Source organism: Podarcis gaigeae (assembly GCF_964106915.1).
Source record: "Podarcis gaigeae genome assembly, chromosome: 12".
In the NCBI taxonomy this organism is placed as follows: domain Eukaryota; kingdom Metazoa; phylum Chordata; class Lepidosauria; order Squamata; family Lacertidae; genus Podarcis; species Podarcis gaigeae.
Window position 1 is genome coordinate 48310501 of NC_139688.1, and position 22278 is coordinate 48332778.

The 22278-nt window shown below is 43.1% G+C and overlaps 1 protein-coding gene across 6 annotated transcripts in view; it reads left to right on the forward strand.

Annotated features, from left to right (window-relative positions):
• ZDHHC3 (zDHHC palmitoyltransferase 3) overlaps positions 1–22278 on the forward strand; it is a 53053-nt gene that overhangs the window by 14712 nt on the left and 16063 nt on the right. For 4 of the 6 annotated variants that reach the window (XR_014556846.1, XM_083706059.1, XM_083706057.1 and 1 more), the window contains exons 2-6: positions 10119–10448; positions 13529–13653; positions 15015–15111; positions 18120–18201; positions 22080–22210. Coding sequence is in view for 5 of the 6 variants with exons in the window: in XM_083706059.1 (XP_083562185.1) it covers positions 10143–10448; positions 13529–13653; positions 15015–15111; positions 18120–18201; positions 22080–22210 (741 nt within the window). In the remaining variant the exon portion in view is untranslated. Of the gene's footprint in view, positions 1–3298; positions 3437–10118; positions 10449–13528; positions 13654–15014; positions 15112–18119; positions 18202–22079; positions 22211–22278 lie in introns of those variants that run through there. The other 2 variants (XM_083706058.1, XM_083706061.1) reach the window with 2 other exon arrangements.

Sequence of the window (22278 nt, forward strand, 5' to 3'; positions counted from 1 at the left end):
AGGAACCTAAGGCCCATGGGCTGGAAGTGCCCCATGGAGGTCGTTTGACTGGCCCACGAGCCGCCCCTGAACCGAGTTTCCTGCTCGTGCACAGCGCGAAACCGGCACAGCACAGCACGGGGATTCGCTTCTGCAGCGCCGAAAATCGCATCTGTGCATGCACAGACACTGAAAATCACACCTGCGCAAACACAAGATGCTGAAAAACATGCACGCGCAATCTGGTCCATGGTGGGATCTCCACGGGACTGATCCGGCCCAGGCATAATAAAGCCTGCTTTATACAGTCGTACCTTGGAAGTCGAACGGAATCCATTCCGGAAGTCGGTTTGACTTCCAAAATGTTTGGAAACCAAAGTGCTGCTTCTGATTGGCTGCAGGAAGCTCCTGCAGCCAATCAGAAGCCGCAGAAGCTGCGTTGGGTGTTTGGCTTCCAAAAGAAGGTTCGCAAACCGGAACACTGTTGGGTTTGCGGCATTTGGGAGCCAAAATGTACGAGTTCCAAGGAATTCGGGATCCAAGGTACGACTGTATATTCTTACTGCCTAAGTTACACCTCCTGGCAGCGAAGGCATACTAGGGATTGCTTACTCACAAGCACGCATCTTACGCATTGACCCAGATGACCCATCAAGCGGATCCTCAGCACGCATGACGTATTTTTGACATGTTTGATGTCTGGGTTGTCCTCTGAGGACTCAGCATCTGACCCCAGGTCAAGGCTACATATGGCATCCAGTATGAATTCAAGTACAGTGGTACCTTGGTTCTCAAATGCCTTGGTACTCAAACAACCTGGAACCCAAACACTGCAAACCGGTTTGCAAACTTTTTTCAGAAGCTGAACATGCTTCGTTTTGAGTGTCATACTGAGGTCTGTCTGTTTTTGTTACTTATTTTGTGTTTTTTGTTTTTGCGGCTCTTTTTGTTTTGTTTTTGTGAATGTGTGGAACCCAGTTCAGCTACTGATGGATGGATTGTGTGACTGCAGTACATTGTTTATTGCTTTCATTTTATGGATCCATGGTCTCATTAGATAGCAAAATTCATGTTAAATTCATGCTTTAGGGGTTGTTTTTAAAAGACTGGAATGGATTAATCCGTTTTGCATTACTTTCTATGGGAAAGTGCACCTTGGTTTTGGAACGCTTTGCTTTTGGAACGGACTTCCGCAAGGGATTAAGTTTGAGAACCAAGGTACCACTGTACCATATAAGTGAGCACAGTTTATACCAAGCACCCTGTTCTGGGCTGCTACGCATTTTACAGAAAAAACTAGTCCCTGTATTTATGCCATAGATTTTCTGCAATTTGTTTCGAGTTTTTTTGAAGGATCTGAACAATCTTGTACGTGGGAGTTGTGTTCGCTCGAGGCCTCTTGAGTAAATTTATTTTCAGACAAAATGTTCTTTAAATTTTACAGAAAAGACACGATCATTTCGTAGTGGAGGTATAGGAATCCCATCTTCTTCTGTGCCATATGAGGCAGTTCTTAATTCCAAGCAGATTATTATTTTATATTGTACATAAAAAATTTAAATACTGAACGTATAAAAAGCCATTTAAAAATAAAATAAAAGGCCAACTAGCACAGAGGGGGAAAACAGTGTACATGAAAATGGGGAGCTTATGTCTCTTAACACAGCATTGATTTTGGAGTCAGTAAAAGCAAATTTCAACTAGCCGTTCTTAAAAAGCAGATGGAAGGGATTATTATTATTATTTGCATGGGCCACCCTGTGTGTTTTCGCAGCAGAAAAATAAAACAGATTTTTCTATAGACAAGCTGACGTTTACCCACCGAGTCTGTTCTAAAATGAAGCGAAGAAACAGGACACTGTTAATTAAGCTATAAATATCTAGACTGCTTGGGGAGGGCTCAAGCTACAAAGCAGTGATTGGGAAAGTAGGTGAGCATCTTTGGGAATATGAAAAATCAAAGAGGAGGAGACTTCTGCATCTTCAGGGCTTGAGCTGGCAATGGGGTTGGCCCTGATACCTTGGAGTTGTTATTGTTGTTGTTGTTATTGTTGTTGTTTAGTCCAGTTGTTGTTGTTGTTTAGACCAGAGCACACGAGGCACTCCTGTCTTCCACTACCTCCTGCAGTTTGGTCAGACTCATGCTGATAGCTTCGAGAACACTGCCCCACCATCTTGTCCTCTGTCATCCCCTTCTCATTGTGCCCTCCATCTTTCCCAACATCAGGATCTTTTCCAGGGAGTCTTCTCTTCTCATGAGGTGGCCAAAGTATTGGAGCCTCAGCTTCAGGATCTGTCCTTCCAGTGAGCACTCAGGGCTGATTTCCTTCAGAATGGATGTGTTTCATCTTCTTGCAGTCCATGGGACTCTCAAGAGTCTCCTGCAGCACCATAATTCAAAAGCATCCATTCTTCTGCGATCGGCCTTCTTTATGGTCCAGCTCCCACTTCCATGCATCACTACTGGGAAAACCATAGCTTTAACGATACCTTGGAGAGCTGCCACTAACTAGGAGTAGACAATATTGGGTTGGGTGGTAGAGCAGTAGTTTAATATAAGGTGCTTTTGTGCGTTCATTCTTGAGGATGTAGGGGTCAAGTTACTTATTACATTAGCTGCATGGTTAGTAGCCACATCAGGAGGTTTAAATTTTTTAAAACCTAGATGTGTCGATTTCCCAATTTTCATTGGCCCTGTAGCACACCAGGCCCCTTCCCAGCCACGATCCCAACTAAAATCACCTCCTCCTTTCCCACTGCAGTTAATCTTTTTAAAAAAATCTCTTAACAGTATAGCCAACTGATGACTTATTCTGTAGCACTGCATATCAGACGACGGGTTCTGTGATTTTCCTATACCTGGCTTTCTGGGAAAAGGAAGTGACTACAATAGAAAGGAAGGCAGCACCCCAAATAGCAAAAACCCTAAATAAATAAAACAAGAGAGAGATAGAGAGAGAGAGATATTACCCTCTGTTGGATATTAAAGGAGAGTTTATTGATATATTTGCTATGTTAACAAATACCCTTTGCAAGCACCTGTACCTATTTGTGAACTTGTTAGTCTTGGCTGAATCACCAAATTCGGCTATGCATAGATTTTGGATCCTTGAAAGCATGCAGTCAGTCTCAGAAAGTTTAAGCATGCATGCTACTGGCAAAACTGACTTATTTAAAAGCAAATTGGCTTTAGCTTCAAGCCGGCCAACTATTTGGGCATCTGTGTGCGCGCACCTATGTTATGTCAACAAAGGCGCTGTTGAAGGCTAACAGTTGCAGAAAAGCAAATACCTTGGACAACATTTAGATCATTTTTATATCTTCTCAGGAATGGCCAAGATGCGGAGGATCAAAGGCTCCGTGGTGATATTATCCTTATCAGGCCCAGAAGTTTGATGCCCCCTTCTCCCCATCCCACAGCCAAAGGCCCTAGTTGGCCCTGTATCCTGGTTGCTAGGTAACCCTTTGCATTCAATTTTGTACTATATTTTGGAGGCTGGATGTTTGTGGTTAATTGGAAGTGGCTTTTAGCGATATTAAAATATATATATATATATTTAAAAGACATGGGAGTAGGTTCCAGACTTGCAGCCGTTAGCTACTGAGCCTTGAATTAACTCGCTTTTACTCAGTGTAATTGAAAAAGCAAGGTTTATACAGTGACCAGGAATGTTTGTCTTTCTTCTGGCATTCCACACAGGTGGTTGTTTTTTTAAGCTGGTGGTTGTATTTGAATTTCTAACCCCTAACCTTCATGTTTGTGAGGAGATACTGTGAAAAATATACAGGAATCCCAGTATTCCACAAGCAGGACCTAAGTGCTACAAATGTTTGATGTATTGCAGTATTTTAATATTTTGTTGGAAGCCGCCCAGAGTGGCTGGGGAAGCCCAGCCAGATGGGCGGGGTATAAATACTAATAAATTATTATTATTATTACTTCTACTACAGCACCCTCTCTACAGGCGATTGTGCAAAAATACACCTTTGTTGTATTCTGACTTTTCCACCTTCTTTAGATGATTCCAAGTTCTACTGTTATATGAGAGGAAGAAAAACTCCCTTCTCCCTATTTTCCCCACACCATGGAAAATTTTATACACTTCTCTCATAGCCCACACTTAAGTCCAAATTCCATGACCTTTCCTCATAGTTGCTCCAACCCCCCGTTTGGGCTACGCTTTTCTGAAGCTTTCCAGCTTTTACAACATCCATTTTGAGATGTGGCAACCAGAGCTGAACACAATATTCACAGCGCAGTCACACCGTGAATATTGGCAGTTTTACTTTCAATCTAATGATCCCTAACTTGGAATCTTTTCACGGCTGCCCTTCACTTGGTCGACATCTTCATTAAGCAATCTGCCACGACTCCAAGATACTTTTCCCTGGCGACTTCATATGCCGGAAGTGTCTAGGTGAAGTCATGTGTTATTTGCCCTAGTGAACATCAGTTTGCACTCTCTCACATTGAACTGCATTTCTGATTATAATGCCCATTCACACAGTTTGGAGAGATCCTTTTTGGTTTAAACCACCCAGAACAGTCAGCAAACCAAGCCATCCCATTCCTAACCCCCAAATGCCAATCAGTTAAAAACAAGTTAAAAAGCACTAGCCCCAATACAGACCCTTGGGAACCCCAATTCTCACACCCCTCCTTTGAGAGAACTGCCATTTTTTCCCCTACTCTTGAGACTTCCAATTCTTTAACCAGTTACTGCATCACCCCTATTGATGTGCTTATTGATGCTCTCAAAGTACAGTGGAACCTCGGGTTACGTTACCCTCTGGTAACGTAAACTTTGGGTTGCGAAAGCAGAAAACCCAGAAGTGTTTTGCCGCTGGTGCATGCGCAGAAGCGGTCCTCCGGTTGCGAAAACTTCGGGATACGGCCGGACCTCCAGAACGGATCCCATTCGCAACCAGAGGTAGCACTGTACTCTGAAAGGACAAGACCTAACTCTGTGTAAGCCATGATGTTTCTTCTCCTGCAAGACGTTTTCTATATGCTTGCTGATTATATGTTTAATAATGCTTTCCACCAGTTTTCCTGGAACTAACATCAAGATAATGCCTGTAATTTCTTGGGATCCACTGGGATCCACTTCTAAAAGTGGGTGTTCCGCCACTGGTTTTTGGTCCTTGCCAGTCTTAGGGGCGAATTACATATTTTTGTTAGAAAATGAGCAACTTCACATTTGAGTTCTTTTAAGAACTCTTGCGAGAATATCATCTGGTACTGTTGATTTGTTGGTTTGTAATTTGTCAGCAAGGCCTGGAATTCTGTCTCGATCGTCACTATTTCCTCGTGAGAAAATTAGGCATGGAGATTTCACTGTCAACTTTTTCAGTCGGGGATGTTGTAGGTGCATCATAACGAATTGTCGGATGGAAAGGGACGGTTATTATCCCAATAATTTCAGTCACTTTTAAGGCACTTTCGGCTACGGTCAATAAGTACCCTGACTTTCGTGTCCATTTACCGTATTTTTTGCTCTATAAAACTCACTTTTTCCCTCCTAAAAAGTAAGGGGAAATGTGTGTGCGTCTTATGGAGCGAATGTAGGCTGTGCAGCTGTCCCAGAAGCCAGAACAGCAAGAGGGATTGCTGCTTTCACTGCACAGTGAAAGTGATCCCTCTTGCTGTTCTGGCTTCTGAGATTCAGAATATTTTTTTTCTTGTTTCCCTCCACCAAAAACTAGTTGCGTCTTGTGGTCTGGTGCATCTTGTAGAGTGAAAAATACGGTAGCTTTTGAAAAGTCATTAAAATGTTTGCTGCCTAGAGACAGATACTGCTTTCCATTGAGACTGTTCGTTCTTCTGCCAAGACCTCTGCTGATTTTCTTTTCTCTTCCGCTTAAATAAGTCTTTGCTCTTCATGACTGTATTATTTGATTATAGGCGGCTCTGCCCTTCAAACTGCATTATCTTGATGTTACTCATTCTTACAACAGCTCTGTGTAAGGTGTTACATAACTAATACTGCAGTATTATTATAGGTGGAGCAACAGGAATGAGTTCCAGTGATTTGCTCAAACCACAAAGTGCTTCTTGCTTCTCGCTTTAAGAATTGGTGCTCTCAGAAGGTCACCCTTGTATTTTGACACCATAAAGTGAGACGGTTGATAATCCATAACTGGATCGGAGAAGGACTACAGCGCTGTAAGGCTAAAAGCAGGAAAGAGTTTGAAACAGTGGTTTGAAGGCGCTTTGCTTACCCACACCTATGGCATTTTCCAGCAGTGTTGAATCTGGTCAAACAGGTAGGGGAGGTTTTGAGGAAAGAACTCCAGCTCCCTTCATTGGCTTTGCAGAAGATTTCCTGATTGTTAGGTTTATAGCTTTGGAGTCTCCAGACAAGAGACTGGAGACACCTTTCCCCAACCTTGGCTTTTCCAAGATTTTCTTGAAGTGCAACTCACAGCCAACATGGTCAGTGGTAGGGGGTTATGGGTGTTTTGGTCAAGCAACACCCAGAGGAGCCAATGTTGGGGAAGGCTGATTTAGAGCAGTGATTATTATTATTATTATTATTATTTATGCCCCGCCCTTCTGGTTGGCTTTCCCCAGCCACTCTGGGCGGCTTCCAACCAAATATTAAAAACAATGCAGCATCAGACATTAAAAACTTCCCTAAATAGGGCCGCCTTCAGTTGTCTTTTAAAAGCAAAATAGTTGTTTATTGCCTTGACATCTGCTGGGAGGGCATTCCACAGGGCAGGCACCACTACTGAGAAGGCCCTCTGCCTGGTTCCCTGTAACCTCACTTCTTACAGCGAGGGAACCGCCAGAAGGCCCTTGAGAGCTGGACCTTAGTTGTCCGGGCTGGATGATGGGGGGGGGAGAGACGCTTCTTCAGGTATACTGGGCCGATGCCGCTTAGGGCTTTAAAGGCCAGCACCAACACTTTGAATTGTGCTCGGAAACGTATTGGGAGCCAGTGTAGGTCTTTCAGGACCGGTGTTGTATGGTCTCGGCGTCCGCCCCCAGTCACCAGTCTAGCTGCCGCATTCTGGATTAATTGCATTTCCCGAGTCACCTTCAATGGTAGCCCCACATAGAGCGCATTGCAGTAGTCCAAGCAGGAGATAACCAGAGCATGCACCACTCTGGCGAGACAGTCTGCGGGCAGGTAGGGTCTCAATTTATTTAACTAAAATAGATTCTGTGTATATAAACTTGCAAAGGAACAATGGGATTAAGGTTTTTCCTCCACTCTGTATGTTTATTTTATAACATTTTTCCTGTGAAGAAAAGGCATGTTATCTCTGCAGACACAAATTCACACTTTTGAGAACTGCAAAAACAAGCTTCTGTGATATCTTCTTGTTAGAAAAACTGCCCCAAATAATCTTCGAGAATAATGTAATTTAAATAGAAAATCTTTAGAAAGATTTTTCCTCCAAAAGCATTTTAATTTTAGAAACCCGATTTGAATTTTAAAAAATCGGATTTTTATTTATTTTTAAATAAAAAGTCATTCATTTTTATCTACACTGGGATGGAGGCAAATGTAGTTCTGATAGGCATCAAGAATAGGAAGCTGCCATCACTGTGGTTATCACGGCAGACGGAGCATTGCCATCCATGGGGGGTTGCGAAGCTGCAAAGGTGCAGTGTTTTGATCTGTAATTCTCAGCATTTGGACATTTGCCGAGAATGGGGGGAGGCAGTGCAAGTCTGTAAAGTCGTTAGCAACATTACCACCCGTATCCCAGATTCCGAATGGAAGTCAGTGATTTGTTGTTGTTCTTGTTGTTGTTTAGCCGTTTAGTTGTGTCTGACTCTTCGTGACCCTGTGGACCAGAGCATGCCAGGCACTCCTGTCTTCCACTGCCTCCCACAGTTTAGTCAAACTCATGTTTGCAGCTTCGAGAACACTATCCAGCCATCTCGTCCTCTGTCGTCCCCTTCTCCTTGTGCCCTCCATCTTTCCCAACATCAGGGTCTTTTCCAGGGAGTCTTCTCTTCTCATGAGGTGGCCAAAGTATTGGAGCCTCAGCTTCAGGATCTGTCCTTCCAGTGAGCACTCAGGGCTGATTTCCTTCAGAATGGAGAGGTTTGATCTTCTTGCAGTCCATGGGACTCTCAAGAGTCTCCTCCAGCACCATAATTCAAAAGCATCAATTCTTCGGCGATCAGCCTTCTTTATGGTCCAGCTCTCACTTCAATACATAAGTCAGTGATAAACTTGTTTAATTGCTGAGTCTCACTCGCTGGATCATCACCTGGTCATGGTGAGTGGGCTTGCACGTTCCTATGACCCTTGTGAGCAAAGCTGTCGGGAATCTCGTAAAGAAGTAAAGATCACCAGTGTCGAAGCAATGATTCTTCAACATCAGCTTCGTTGGATTGGTCATGTTGTGTGTGGATGCCTGATGATTGCCTTCCAAAGCAACTACTCTATTCCAAACTTAAAAATGGAAAGCGTAATGCTGGTGGTCAACAAAAGAGGTTTAAAGACTGTCTCAAGGCAAATTTTAAAAAATGTAGTATAAATGCCAACAATTGGGAAACACTTGCCTGCGAATGCTCCAATTGGAGAACAGCTTTTACCAAAGGTGTTGTGGGCTTTGAAGACACTCAAACTCAGGGTGCAAGGGAGAAACGCGCTAAGAGGAAGGCACGCTTTTGCAAACCCTCACCGTGATCAACTCCCACCCTGAAACCCATGTCTCCACTGTGGAAGGACATGTGGATCCAGAATTGGCCTCCATAGTCACTTACAGACTCATTGTTAAAACCATTTTTATGGAAGACAATCTTCCTCAGCTACGAGTGATTGCCAGAGAAGAAAGAATTGCTGTGTTTAATGTTTAATGTTTTCCCCATTGGCAATTGGAAATTACAGGTTTTTTAAAAATCCATTGAATATTTAAAGTGGTGGTTAGAAGGGAGGTTACTGGATTTCTAGGGCTTTTCGCAATTTAAGTCTTGAATATGATTAACGCATTGAAAACTAGCGTGAAGCTGTAGCACAGAAGAGTCTCTTCACAGAATGTAATTTCTTTTGTCTTGGTTAAGATGCCAAAATAATGCAGAAATAGGTATTTCAGTAATCCAGCAACTTTCTTCCTCATACACTAGATTTGTTTTCAGGAGTGTCCTAGTCCTATTTTGTTGGAAATTGATTAAAAACAAAACACAAAAACCCAACCTATTCCAGCTAAAAATAAATATCCTCTTGGTAACCATCCCCTCCCGGCCATCTCTAAACAGTAGTAAATGCAGAATACTTACTTGTGCATAATGTAGCCCATGCTCTGTTCAATGAGTTTTTAATTTGTGGACCTTGAGCAATTTCCATTTATGTGTTTGCTCAGTCTGAACAGTGATAATTAGAATAATCAACTCACGGTCTTGCAATGAGATTGTCATTAATTACATATAACCCATATTAAGGAATAGAATTCCTCATTTGAATTTTTAGAACATTCTCAGGAACTGATTGTGTATGTGGATATAGTTTTGTGTCTCTGTGTGAAATACAACATGGAACATTTCTATATGGATTCCACTTGTGTATCCAAACAGCCTGAGAATTCATCTCTATTGTACCTATACTGTAAAATAAAACTTGTCGCCATCATCCTCTATGATGAAAATGAGCTATTTGTGGTTTGGAAATTACAAGTCCTTCTAGCATGTGTGGCAGAATAGTAGGTGCTTGTAGCATTCGTAGACGAACTCAAGTTTCATTAACAATTTTCCCTTATGTCCCTGTGCAATATTGATCTTTTAAACTTAAAAAAGAATCAGTCCATAATGGGATATATATAAAAACCCAAATTTATTCATATTAATTTTAATGTTAATGCATCATGCCAAAATATGTTTGGTTGTGAAGTGTTGCGTACATAACATTGGGTTGTTGTTTTTATTTTTATTAGGTATTTTGTGGTTTTATGTCTTGATTTTATTCTGTGAGCCACCCTAAGACCCCCGGTTATAGGGTGGTATATTAAATAAATTCAATAAATCACCACGCCACCTTTTTGTTTTTTTAAACAAGCCCCCCCAATGAATCGCCCTTTAACAGAGTTCCCTCACGAGAACTGCATGACTTAGAGGCGATCCCCTTTGACGAAGTTCATTAGACAAAGGACGGTTATTTATTTTAAATCTTTTTTTCCAGATCCAAGAATGGACATTATAGCCTATGATGATTACTCCAATCCACCGATGCAGAGATATTGAGAGGAAACCGGAATACCTTCAACCGGACCAGTGCGTTCCACCTCCCAGCCACGGTTCCTCGGGAACAATGTGGTTTATCCGTGATGGCTGTGGGATTGCCTGTGCGGTCGTCACTTGGTTCCTGGTCTTCTATGCCGACTTTGTGGTCATTCTTGTGATGCTGCTTCCCTCCAGAGACTATATTTACAGCGTGATCAACGCCATCGTTTTCAACACATTGGCGTTCCTGGCTCTGGCTTCGCACATGAGAGCTATGGTAACAGATCCAGTAAGTTTCCTCTTGGAATATATTAACCGGCTGCTAGCTAGTTCTCTTGTTCTTTTGAGGGTGATTTAGGGACTAAATATTCTAGAACCTGTTGAACACACGCAAACACGATACAACAAAAAAAATTCCTTCCAGTAGCACCTTAAAGACCAACTAAGTTAGTTCTTGGTATGAGCTTTCGTGTGCATGCACACTTCTTCAGATACCAACACGGCTACCTATCTGTAACTGGAACTATGGAAGGCACCACATTGAGCCGCATGAAGGTATCTGAAGAAGTGTGCATGCACACGAAAGCTCATACCAAGAACTAACTTAGTTGGTCTTTAAGGTGCTACTGGAAGGAATTTTTTTTGTTTTGACTATGGCAGACCAACACGGCTACCTATCTGTAACTGAAACACGATACAGTGGAACATTGGTTCTCGAACGGCTTAGTTGACGAACAAATCAACACCGCAAACCCGGAAGTAAGTGTTCTGGTTTTTGAACGTTTCTCGGAAGCTGAACATCCGACGCGGCTTCCGCTTGAGTGCAGGAAGCTCCTGCAGCCAATTGGAAGCCACGCCTTGGTTTTTGTACGGTTTTGGGAGTTGAACGGACTTCCGGAATGGATTGAGTTTGAGAACCAAGGTTCCACTGTGTTGATAAAGCGTCTGGGTTTCTATCAACCTGTCCCCATGAGTGGAAAGAACTTGATTTATTTGAAGCATTGTCCCTTTATATGTATTTTTGTGGGGGTGAGGCAGATCATAATACTGGAGTCATGATTAAGAGAAGCTATGGAGTGGCAATAAGGCATCAACTGAATAAGATATGAAGGAGGATGGAGAAGAAATCTGTCCTTTCCTCTCTCTTCAGTAGTATGTGCAACGTTGCTGACATGTCGTGGCATGAAAAGCTGGGGAAAGCCTGCCTTGCATTCCTGTTTCTTTGGGAAAGTTCCACCGCGACTAAAATCTATTCTGAATAAAAGCGTTTCGTGTTAGCACTGTCTAGTGGCTATTGAAGGACACCCAAGTTTTATCCAAGTGTATTTTAACTGTGGTCCTGTCTAAAGTACTTTTTCAAGCTTTCAGCTCTTTAACGGGCTGTGAGATTGAAATTTCAATGAGAAAGCAGCTTTTCCCTTTGCGTGTAAATCTTGACTTATGTTCTTATCTGGATTATTGCCCAAATGTTATCTATTCAGCTTGCAAATTTGTAACAGATGACATAGATGGGAATCTCCCAGTCTAGCAAAATGGGTGGGTCTGTTTTCATTTTCCTAAACTTTTATTTGGAGTTCTAGCCGACCTCGAAAGAGGCATACAAATGCATGGTCTTCCCTCTAACCCTGTATTGTTTCACATTTCAAATGAACAGGACTTCCATTAACGATAGCTTCCCATTAGACTTGAACAGGGAAACTGTGATTCATGGCTTCAGAATAAGTCAGAATAAGAAGCCATGGTTTGAAGTTGTCTTAGTTTCCTACCTTGCTCTGAAGTCGCTAACCAAAGTTACAGTGGTGCCTCGCAAGACGAAATTAATTCGTTCCGCAAGTTTTTTCGTCTTGCGAGTTTTTCGTCTTGCGAAGCACGCTTTCCCATAGGAATGCATTAAAAATCAATTAATGCGTTCCTATGGAAACCGCCTTCAGACCAGGTCTGGGACAGTCTGTCCCCCGACCTCTTCTGAAGGCTGAGGGGGGGGGACAAGGGCTTTTCTTCCCACCCCCAGCATTTTAAAAAACCCCGGGACAGCATTTAAAAGCCCCCGGGAAGGCAGGAAGGGGGGAGCAAAGACTTTTGCCCCCCGCCAGCCTTCAGAAGAGGTCCTGGAGTCTTTGCTCCCCTCCACCTGCCTTCAAAAGCCGTCCGCTCTCCCGAGAAGGCAGGCACGGGGGAGCAAAGACTTTCACCCCCCGCCCGCCTTCAGAAGAGGTCCTGGACCTCTTCTGAAGGCCGGCGGGGGGAGCAAAAGTCTTTGCTCCCCCCGCCTGCCTTCAAAAGCCGTCCAGGATAGCGGGAAGCGCTTCCCTGCTATCCCGGACTGCTTTTAAAATGCTGGCGGTGGGGAGCAAAGCCTTTCGGCCCCCACCGGCCTTCCTGGTCCTCTTCTGAAGGCCGGAGGGGGGGGAAGGCTTTGCTCCCCACTGCCAGCATTTAAAAGAGGTCCCTGGAGATTTCCCTATGGGCTTTCTTCTTGCGAAGCAAGCCCATAGGGAAATTCGTCTTGAGAAGTGCCTCAAAAAACGGAAAACCCTTTCGTCTTGCGGGTTTTTCGTCTTGCGAGGCATTCGTCTTGCGGGGCACCACTGTACCCAGTTTGGGTATACAGTGGTACCCTGGTTCTCAAACTTAATCTCTTCCAGAAGTCCGTTCCAAAAGCAAAACATTCCAAAACCAAGGCGTGCTTTCCCATAGAAAGTAATGCAAAAAGGATTAATCCGTTCCAGATTTTTAAAAACAACCCCTAAAACATCAATTTAACATGAATTTTACTATCTAACGAGACCATGGATCCATAAAATGAAAGCAATAAACAATGTACTGCAGTCACACAATCCAGCTGAACTGGGTTCCACACAGTCACAAAAACAAAACAAAAAAGAGCTGCAAAAACAAAAACACAAAATAAATAACAAAAACTGACAGACCTCAGCGTAACACTCAAAATGGAAGTGTAGCACTCAAATCCGAAGCGTAACACTCAAAACGGAGCATGTTCGGCTTCCGAAAAATGTTCACAAACTGGAAAACTTACTTTCGGGTTTGCAGTGTTTGGGTTCCAAGTTGTTTGAGTACCAAGGCGTTTGAGAACCAAGGCCCCACTGTAATGGGAAACTATAGTTAATGGAAGAGTTCTAGGCTGGCTGTGCCAACCCTGGAGGGGAGAGTGAAGGGCCCGTGTTTTTTAACTTCTCAAAATGTTTACACTGGTGTTGAATACCATTTCAACAAAACTCTGTTAATGTACCTAGGAGAGCGAAGTTTAACGTACCCTGTATATTTAGCAGTTCTGTGATGGGGCCTACTGAGGTTTTTTTCCTGATAGGGACTGAAAGCACTCCGAAACCCTTATATTTTCACTTGCAGGGTGCAGTCCCCAAAGGTAACGCCACAAAAGAGTTCATAGAAAGTTTGCAGCTGAAGCCGGGGCAAGTAGTTTACAAGTGTCCAAAATGCTGTAGCATCAAACCCGACAGAGCGCATCACTGCAGGTACGGGCACATTCTTTCGTTTATGGTTTACTTATGATGATGAGGTGGATGGCTTGATGCGTTACATCTGCAGTAATCCAATTTAGGGCGGGTTATACCATTATTGTGATGCGAACACATTTCCATGCTTCATTTGCACCTTGGCAGCATTTCGGCTCTTGTGACCTCAAGCTTTTGGCCAAGTGGAAACAGTTCTATTGCGATCTGGTATCTGGAGAAAACATGTGGATGGAATTCCACTTTGATTTATATACAGTTGTACCTTGGAAGTTGAACAGAATCCATTCTGGAAGTCAGTTTGACTTCCAAAATGTTCGAAAACCAAAGCGTGGCTTCTGATTGGCTGCAGGAAACTCCTGCAGCCAATCAGAAGCCGTGGAAGCCCCCTTGGTCATTCGGCTTCCGAAAATAGTTCACAAACCGGAACAGGGACTTCTGGTTTTGCGACATTCGGGAGCCAAAACGTTTGAGAACTAAGCTGTTCGAATACCAAGGTACGACTGTATAATTTTATTAAGTTTTCTGTTTTACAATTTACAGTGGTACCTCGGGTTAAGTACTTAATTCGTTCCGGAGGTCCGTACCTAACCTGAAACTGTTCTTAACCTGAAGCATCACTTTAGCTAATGGGGCCTCCTGCTGCTGCCGCGCCGCCGGAGCCCGATTTCTGTTCTCATCCTGAAGCAAAGTTCTTAACCTGAAGCACTATTTCTGGGTTAGCAGAGTCTGTAACCTGAAGCGTATATAACCTGAAGCGTATGTAACCCGAGGTACCACTGTGTAAAGCACTCATTTTTACATACTTAAGATATCAATGACTTCCCTTCTTCTCTTTCCATGGTTCATTTTACACATCATAAATCCGTGCATATTTTACAAAAACTATACCATTTAGTATTCCATTATTGCATGCATCAAAACTTGTTTACACTGTTGAATTTATCTTAATGCTGCCATCGTTTTCAGCAGTACACAATTATTTCCCATATATTCAGTAAACGTTTTCCAATCTTCTTTAAACGTATGTTCTCTTTGTTCTCTTATTCTATATGTTAAGTCTGCGAGTTGTGCATATTCTGTCAGCTTGCCATTCTTTAGTTGGGACCTCGCTCGTTTTCTATTTTTGGGCTGACAAAACACGGGCTGCAGTAGTAGCATACATAAATAACCATTTTTGACACCTGGGAATTTCAGTCTGAATTATCCCCAACAGAAAGGACTCTGGTTTTGGGGGAGAAAGTACTTGTAAACATTTTTTTCTTCCTTCATTATGGATCATTTCCCAATACTCATTTGCCCTTTTACAAGTCCACAAGGATTTTCCGTGTGCATTTGATTTACGGTGTGCATTTCTCTTTCAGTGTTTGCAAGAGGTGTATACGGAAAATGGATCACCACTGCCCATGGGTTAACAATTGTGTGGGAGAGAACAACCAGAAGTACTTTGTACTGTTTACAGTAAGTAGTTCATTGTGTGGATTTTTCCTGGAATTCATAAAGGGGCCTTGAAATGTCAAGTGGGACTTCTGTGGTTATCAGTATAATTACACTGCAATTCTTATGGGAAAGTAATGGATTGTTAACACTGCAAAATGTCCGGGGCAAAGTAGTTTAAAAGGATAAAAGCAAGCTGGCCAAGGTATCCATTATTAGCTATTTAAAGAATCCCATCTTGGATTGGATCAGATTTCACAGTGGTGGGCAACACATATACATATATGTATATTTATGTACAAATATATGTACACACACACACACACACACACACACACACACACTCTTATGCGAAAAAGAAGGCATACCCTCTTTGAATTCTGTGATTTTACATATCAGGACATAATAACAATCATCCATTCCTTAGCAGGAATGTTTGTTCTGTATTTGCAGAAGTGTGCATGTTTGTTTGTGTATCTGCAGAAGTGTGCATGCACATGAAAGTTTATACCCAAAACAAATTTAAATGGTCTCTAAGGTGCTACTGGACAATTTTTTAATTTTATTAAGTTTTTATTTATTTATTTCGACTGTGTCAGACCAACACGGCCACCTACCTGAATTAAAAAACTTAAGTTCACCATATGATTAAATGGCTTGTAGAACCACATTTAGCAGCAATAATTTGAAGTAATGGTTTTCTGTATGTCTTTATCAGTCTCTCACATCGTTGTGGAGGAATTTTGGCCAATGTTAGAACCCGGGATGGAAAAGCTAGGAGAAAAATGGCTTTTGGGACCTGGGTTGTGGGTGCCCAAAAATGTCTAGTGGCCACTGGGGTGTGTGTGGGCAACACTTTTTATTTATTATTTTGATGACCATGAACTAATATGCATTCACATAAGTGACATATTGTTAATACCACATTTTAAGCAGAAAATTTGACACGTTTAATTTGGTGTTTACAATAAAAATATTGGTACCATACTTGAGTTTTCAAAACACTCTACTCTTTATTGTTAAACTCCTTAACATATTGTCTATTCTTAATGTATACTTCAAGGCTTCAAATCACATACATTTCAGTAATCCTTGAGTCTCAGCCAGGTGCAAAAAATGGCACCCCAACATTTTTAAGGTGCTCGCAAATGGAGAATCTTTAGGCGCAAAATGCACCTGACACCCTGCTAATATCGAACCCTGATTTCGGCCTGCTCTTCTTTACAATCCACTCTACGTGGGGCTACCTTTGAAGGTGACCAGGAAGCTACAAATAGTCCAGAATGTGGCAGCTAGACTGGTGGCTGGGAGTGGCCACCGAGACCATATAACACTGGTCCTGAAAGACCTACATTGGCTCCCAGTGCATTTCCAAGCACAATAAGTGTTGGTGTTGACCTTTAAAGCCCTAAATAGCCTCAGCCCAGTATACCTGAAGGAGCGTCTCCATCCCCATTGTTCAGCCCAGACACTGAGGTCCAGCTCCGAGGGCCTTCTGATGGTTCCTTCCCTGCGAGAAGTGAGGTTACAGGGAACCAGGCAGAGGGCCTTCTCAGTGGTGGCGCCCACCCTGTGGAACGCCCTTCCATGAGATGTCAAGGAAATAAACTGTAAAAACTACTCTGAAAAAATATTATTCCAAAAATGAAACCTTCATCTGGTTGTAAATATTAAGATTATACCAGCAAGAATGACTCTTTCTGTAAAAAATAATAATGATTTAAATCAAGTCTATCTTGATTTAGATTATCTATAGATTATAGATTGGAGGATGGATGGCGGCTAACAGATTGAGGTTGAATCCTGACAAGACAGAAGTACTGTTTTGGGGGGACAGGAGGCGGGCAGGTGTGGAGTATTTCCTGGTCCTGAATGGGGTAACTGTGCCCCTGAAGGACCAAGTGCGCAGCCTGGGAGTCATTTTGGACTCACAGCTGTCCATGGAGGCACAGGTGAAATCTGTATCCAGGGCAGCTGTGTACCAGCTCCATCTGGTACGTAGGCTGAGACCCTATCTGCCTGCAGACTGTCTCGCCAGAGTGGTACATGCTCTAGTTATCACCTGCTTGGACTACTGCAATGCGCTCTACGTGGGGCTACCTTTGAAGGTGACCCGGAAACTACAACTAATCCAGAATGCGGCAGCTAGACTGGTGACTGGGAGCGGCCGCCGAGACCATATAACACCGGTCTTGAAAGACCTACATTGGCTCCCAGTACGTTTCCGAGCACAATTCAAAGTGTTGGTGCTGACCTTTAAAGCCCTAAACGGCTTCGGTCCAGTATATCTGAAGGAGCGTCTCCTCCCCCATCGTTCTGCCCGGACGCTGAGGTCCAGCTCCGAGGGCCTTCTGGCGGTTCCCTCACTGCGAGAGGCCAAGTTACAGGGAACCAGGCAGAGGGCCTTCTCGGTTGTGGTGCCTGCCCTGTGGTACGCCCTCCCATCAGATGTCAAAGCGATAAACATCTACCTGACATTCAGAAGACATCTGAAGGCAGCCCTGTTCAGGGAAGTTTTAAATATGTGACATTTTAGTGTATCTTTTATCTTTGTTGGAAGCCACCCAGAGTGGCTGGGGAAACCCAACCAGATGGGCGGGGTACAAATAATAAATTATTATTATTATTATTTTGCTTGATAAACCATATTTTAAAAGGGTTTGACCTGCCTTTGGGAAAAAAACACCCTGCTATCATTGCATGGAAGAATAGATCCCCTCTTACGCTTGCTGTTATCTCATAATTCAGTATTGTTAGAGAAGAATAGACCTCTTGTTCAGTCAGTTTACTCAAGGTATTTTTCCACTTGATATAGCTAGGCCTATTAATTCTTTGGCTGAAGTAATTTAGGAGATGAGGTTGAGGATAAGGCGATCTCTATAAGCATGTGAGCTTGAATATATTTTTCTATCCTGAATGCCATGTCTTTGATTTCGGCTTCAGCTTAAAACCAGCAAACAAATTTGGGGCATTCAGAAATGCGCCTTGAAGTCTCTTGTGTCTTCATAGTTCAAAATCCCATTGTGTTTCAGATGTATATAGCACTTATTTCCCTGCATGCCCTGATCATGGTTGGATTTCACTTCCTGTATTGCTTTGAAGAAGACTGGACAAGTGAGTATATTGACAAATGCCATGCTTTCTCGTGAATTGGATCCGATTCTTTTCGAGCTAGCGAATTGCTTCGTGCCCCCGATCCACAAAGTTGCTTTGTGCAGGTTTTGCCAAATCAGGATGGTATGCAGACCATAGCTGTCAACCGTCCCTTATTTGGCGGGAAACTCCCTTATCCCACCGCCGTGTCCTGCTGCTGTCCCTTATTGATGATGTCCCTTAAATTTTCCGGGTTTCATGTTCGCTCAGCTCGGGAGGCAAGCAGCGGCTCAGGGTCCTCCGCCGCAAGAGATAGCGCACGCACGAGCTGCCGCGTCTCTGTCTCTCCCTTTTTCCCCTCAGGGGTGCGTCATGAGGAGACGGGTGGCGTCGGGTGGGCAGGCAGCCCCTTTCTTGTGAGACTTCTGCGCCGCCGCTAGGGGAAGCCGGAGGCAGCAGTGGTGGCGGTGGCTGAGGAGGCAGCCTGAGGGAGGAGGAAGAGGAGGGGATGGGGAGGGACGCAGAAGGGCGGCGCTTCAGTGGCGCCGCAACTTCCTCATGCCAGGCTTGCGGGCGGCGTGGGCGAGAGTCTCTCTCCCTCTCCCCCCCCCCTTGGGCGGGGAAAGGCTGATGGAACTCCTTGCGCCAGGACGACTGCAACCCCAACGTGCTGCTTAGCATCCCCTCCAACCAGTGCAGCATCTTAATGTAGTGATTTCTCCCTCTGCATCCCTTTCATAACTCTATTTTTATAAATCATTCGTCCATCCACAGTTCAAATTTTCACTACAGGTTTTCTGTCAATCCTACCAATGTATGTAACTCTTTACAATAGCTTTTCAATTAAATTATAAACTTTCCCCATTCTTTATTAAAGAGGTCCTCTTCCTGGTTTCTAATTCTGCCTGTAAGCTTTACCATCTCGACGTCGTTCATCAGTTTTGTCTGCTGCTCTTCTTTGGTGGGAGTTGTAGACCCTCAGGATCATCTAGTCCAACTCCCTGCAAAACACAGTCAGTGGCAGCGAAAGCAGCATGGCTCCATCAGTGCCGGATTTCTGCATAAACTAAGCCAAAATCCCTTATTTTGGCTGCTGATCCCTTATTTTCGAGGCTGCTGGTCCCTTATTTTCAAACCTGTAAGTTGACAGCTATGATCCAGACATACAGAATGGTCTCTTCCTACTGTGGTTTTCTGCATGAATCCGCCCTTTTAGGTCCCGTATAAGTTCGCTGGACTCTCAGAGACCAGGGACTGTTAATAGTTCGTGTTCAGCATCCTTTGCTCTTGAGCCAAGGCTCTGAAGTGACAAATTTCTAAAAAGCTGTTTCCCATCCGACTCAGATTTGGGTAAAACTGTCCCATTGGAGACCATCTGCATGGTGCTGCCCTCACAGACATGCGTAAAAGAAATATAGAGTATTTCATGTTTCAGTGAACCCCCACAATAAGAAATAATCTCTCCTTGTATGAAGCTAGCGAGGCTTAGTGAGAAGGAGCCTATTTTCTAAGGCTCTGAAAAATTCCCCTAAATAGTTTAATCTATGTACAGTGGTACCTCGCAAGACAAACGCCTCGTAAGACAAAAAACGCGCAAGACGAAAGGGTTTTTCGTTTTTTTGAGTTGCTTCACAAGACGATTTTCCCAATGGGCTTGCTTCGCAAGACGAAAACGTCTTGTGAGTTTGTTTCCTTTTTCTTACAACCATTAATACCCAGGGAATCCGTACTCCGCAAGACGAAAAAATCACAAGATGAAACAACTCGCGGAACGAATTAATTTCGTCTTGCGAGGCACCACTGTACTGTGACTTACTTGTTTTATATTAATTTTCTCCCTCTCTTCTACATAAAATAAATTTAAAGCAGAGCATCGGTTACACTTTGTGTTTTATTTATTTTTGAGATTAATTTCCTGCCCTTCATCCTAAGGTCGCAGGGTGGGTTACATAGATGATGATGAATGTATTAAAGACAACCATGTATATTAGTCATCTCCAGCTGTCAGAATGCACAAGAGCTCGGGGCTAGGTAAAAGCTCTGGAGAGATACAGTGATACCTTGGTTCTCAAACTTAATCTGTCCCAGAAGCCCGTTCCAAAACCAAGGCGCGCTTTCCCATAGAAAGTAATTCAAAACGAATTAATCCGTTCCAGACTTTTAAAAACAACCCCTAAGACAGCAATTTAAGATGAATTTTACTATCTAATGAGACAACTGATCCATAAAATGACAGCAACAATCAATGAACTTTACTATAAAATAAATAAGGGAGTATTGTAGATGATAAAAATTAAAATTATTTTTTCTTCTTCCCTGCACTGATGATAGTCATTGTTTGGATGGGGGGCTTTTATCCATTTCTGCAGTCACACAATCAGTCAGTAGCTGAACTGGGTTCCATACAGTCACAAAAACAAATGAACCAACTGAAAAAGCCTCAAAAACAAAAACACAAAATAAATAGCAAAAATAAAATGCCAAACTTAATCCGTTCCGGAAGTCTGTTTTACTTCTGAAATGTTCGAATACCAAGGCACATCTTGTGATTGGTGCAGGTGCCACAGAAACAATAGCCCACAGCCACATGGGATGTTCGGCTTCCAAAAAACATTTGAAAACCGGAACACGTACTTCCGGGTTTTTGGCGTTTGGGAACCAAGGCGTTTGAGAACCAAGGTACCACTGTACTTGATTGGAAGAGGAATCCAGATGCTATGAATTTGGGTAGTCTTTAGGGTGCTGCAATCCTTTTTTGTTCATGTTGCAAGAGACCAACACAGCTACTTCCCTTAAAAATGTCTTCAGATCAATAAAACTAACACTTGCCTAAATTTCTCACATCCTTTCTACAAAAGTGTAGTGTGTTCTAACTTTGGCAGTTGAACAGGTACCACACACACACACACACACACACAAACACCATACCATGCTTCCGTTTAGTGCACAATGCTTAAAGCTTAAGTGCAACCCAAAATCTATACAATTATTCAAGAACCTTCTAGGAAGTGTATAAATTGTGGGCTCTATATTTGTTTTGCTTAAGCTCCTGAAAAGGGCTACATGCTGAAACGATGTCTCTGGCTGCCAGCTTTCTGCTCATATCCCCGCTACCCCCAAAAAACAGAAACAAACTTTTGCTACTGAGATTTCACCATGCTTTGTGCATTCAAACAATCGGAACAAAAGAGCCAGAAGCATTTATTTTTAAGAAACTGGAAGCTGAGCTTTTGACAAAGCTGGATTTCCAATTCTACACTTGACTAAAATGCAAATGACTTTGATTATTCCTAAAACTATTATTTACACAGGCTTTTAAGACTCAATTCTGTTCTTAACTATTTTTTTGCAGGCTTTTATGATGGGTTTAAAGATATATTTCTCTAGTCTATTGTTTTGTGTATTGCATTATTTCTTACTTGTAAGTCACTCTGAGTTCAGTGGAACCTCGGAAGCCGAACGCCTTTAAACTCGAACATTTTAGCTCCCGAACATTAGAAAACCGGAAGTGATTGTTCCGATCTTCAGAAGCCGAATGTTGGGTGCGGCTTCCAATTGGCTGCAGGACACTCCTGCAGCCAATCAGAAGCCGCACCATGGTTTTCGAACTGTTCTGGTAGTCGAACAGACTCCCAGAACGGATTAAATTTGAAAACCAAGGTACAGCTGTACAGATAATTCCCATTTCACACGAGGATTCCATTGCAGACCCCCACGCACCTATATCTGCCCCGCCCTGTTCCTTCCTATTTCATGACATCTTCATGATGTCATAAAGGCTACTTCCGGGTCCAGCACTGTCATTCGGATGCGTCTAAACAGGGACTTGCCTGTACTATAAGAACATCCATTGGCTCCTGCTTCTGCCTGGAATACCGTATCACGCTTTGTTTTTGCAGAGTGCAGTTCTTTCTCTCCACCGACGACTGTGATCCTTCTTATCCTCTTGTGTTTTGAGGCTCTCCTCTTTCTAATCTTCACGTCTGTAATGTTTGGAACGCAGGTACACTCCATCTGCACTGATGAAACGGTGAGTGCCTCCTGATCTCTTGCTCCCATCCCCAATTCTGTACAGCGTGTGAATTTGCTTTATTCTAC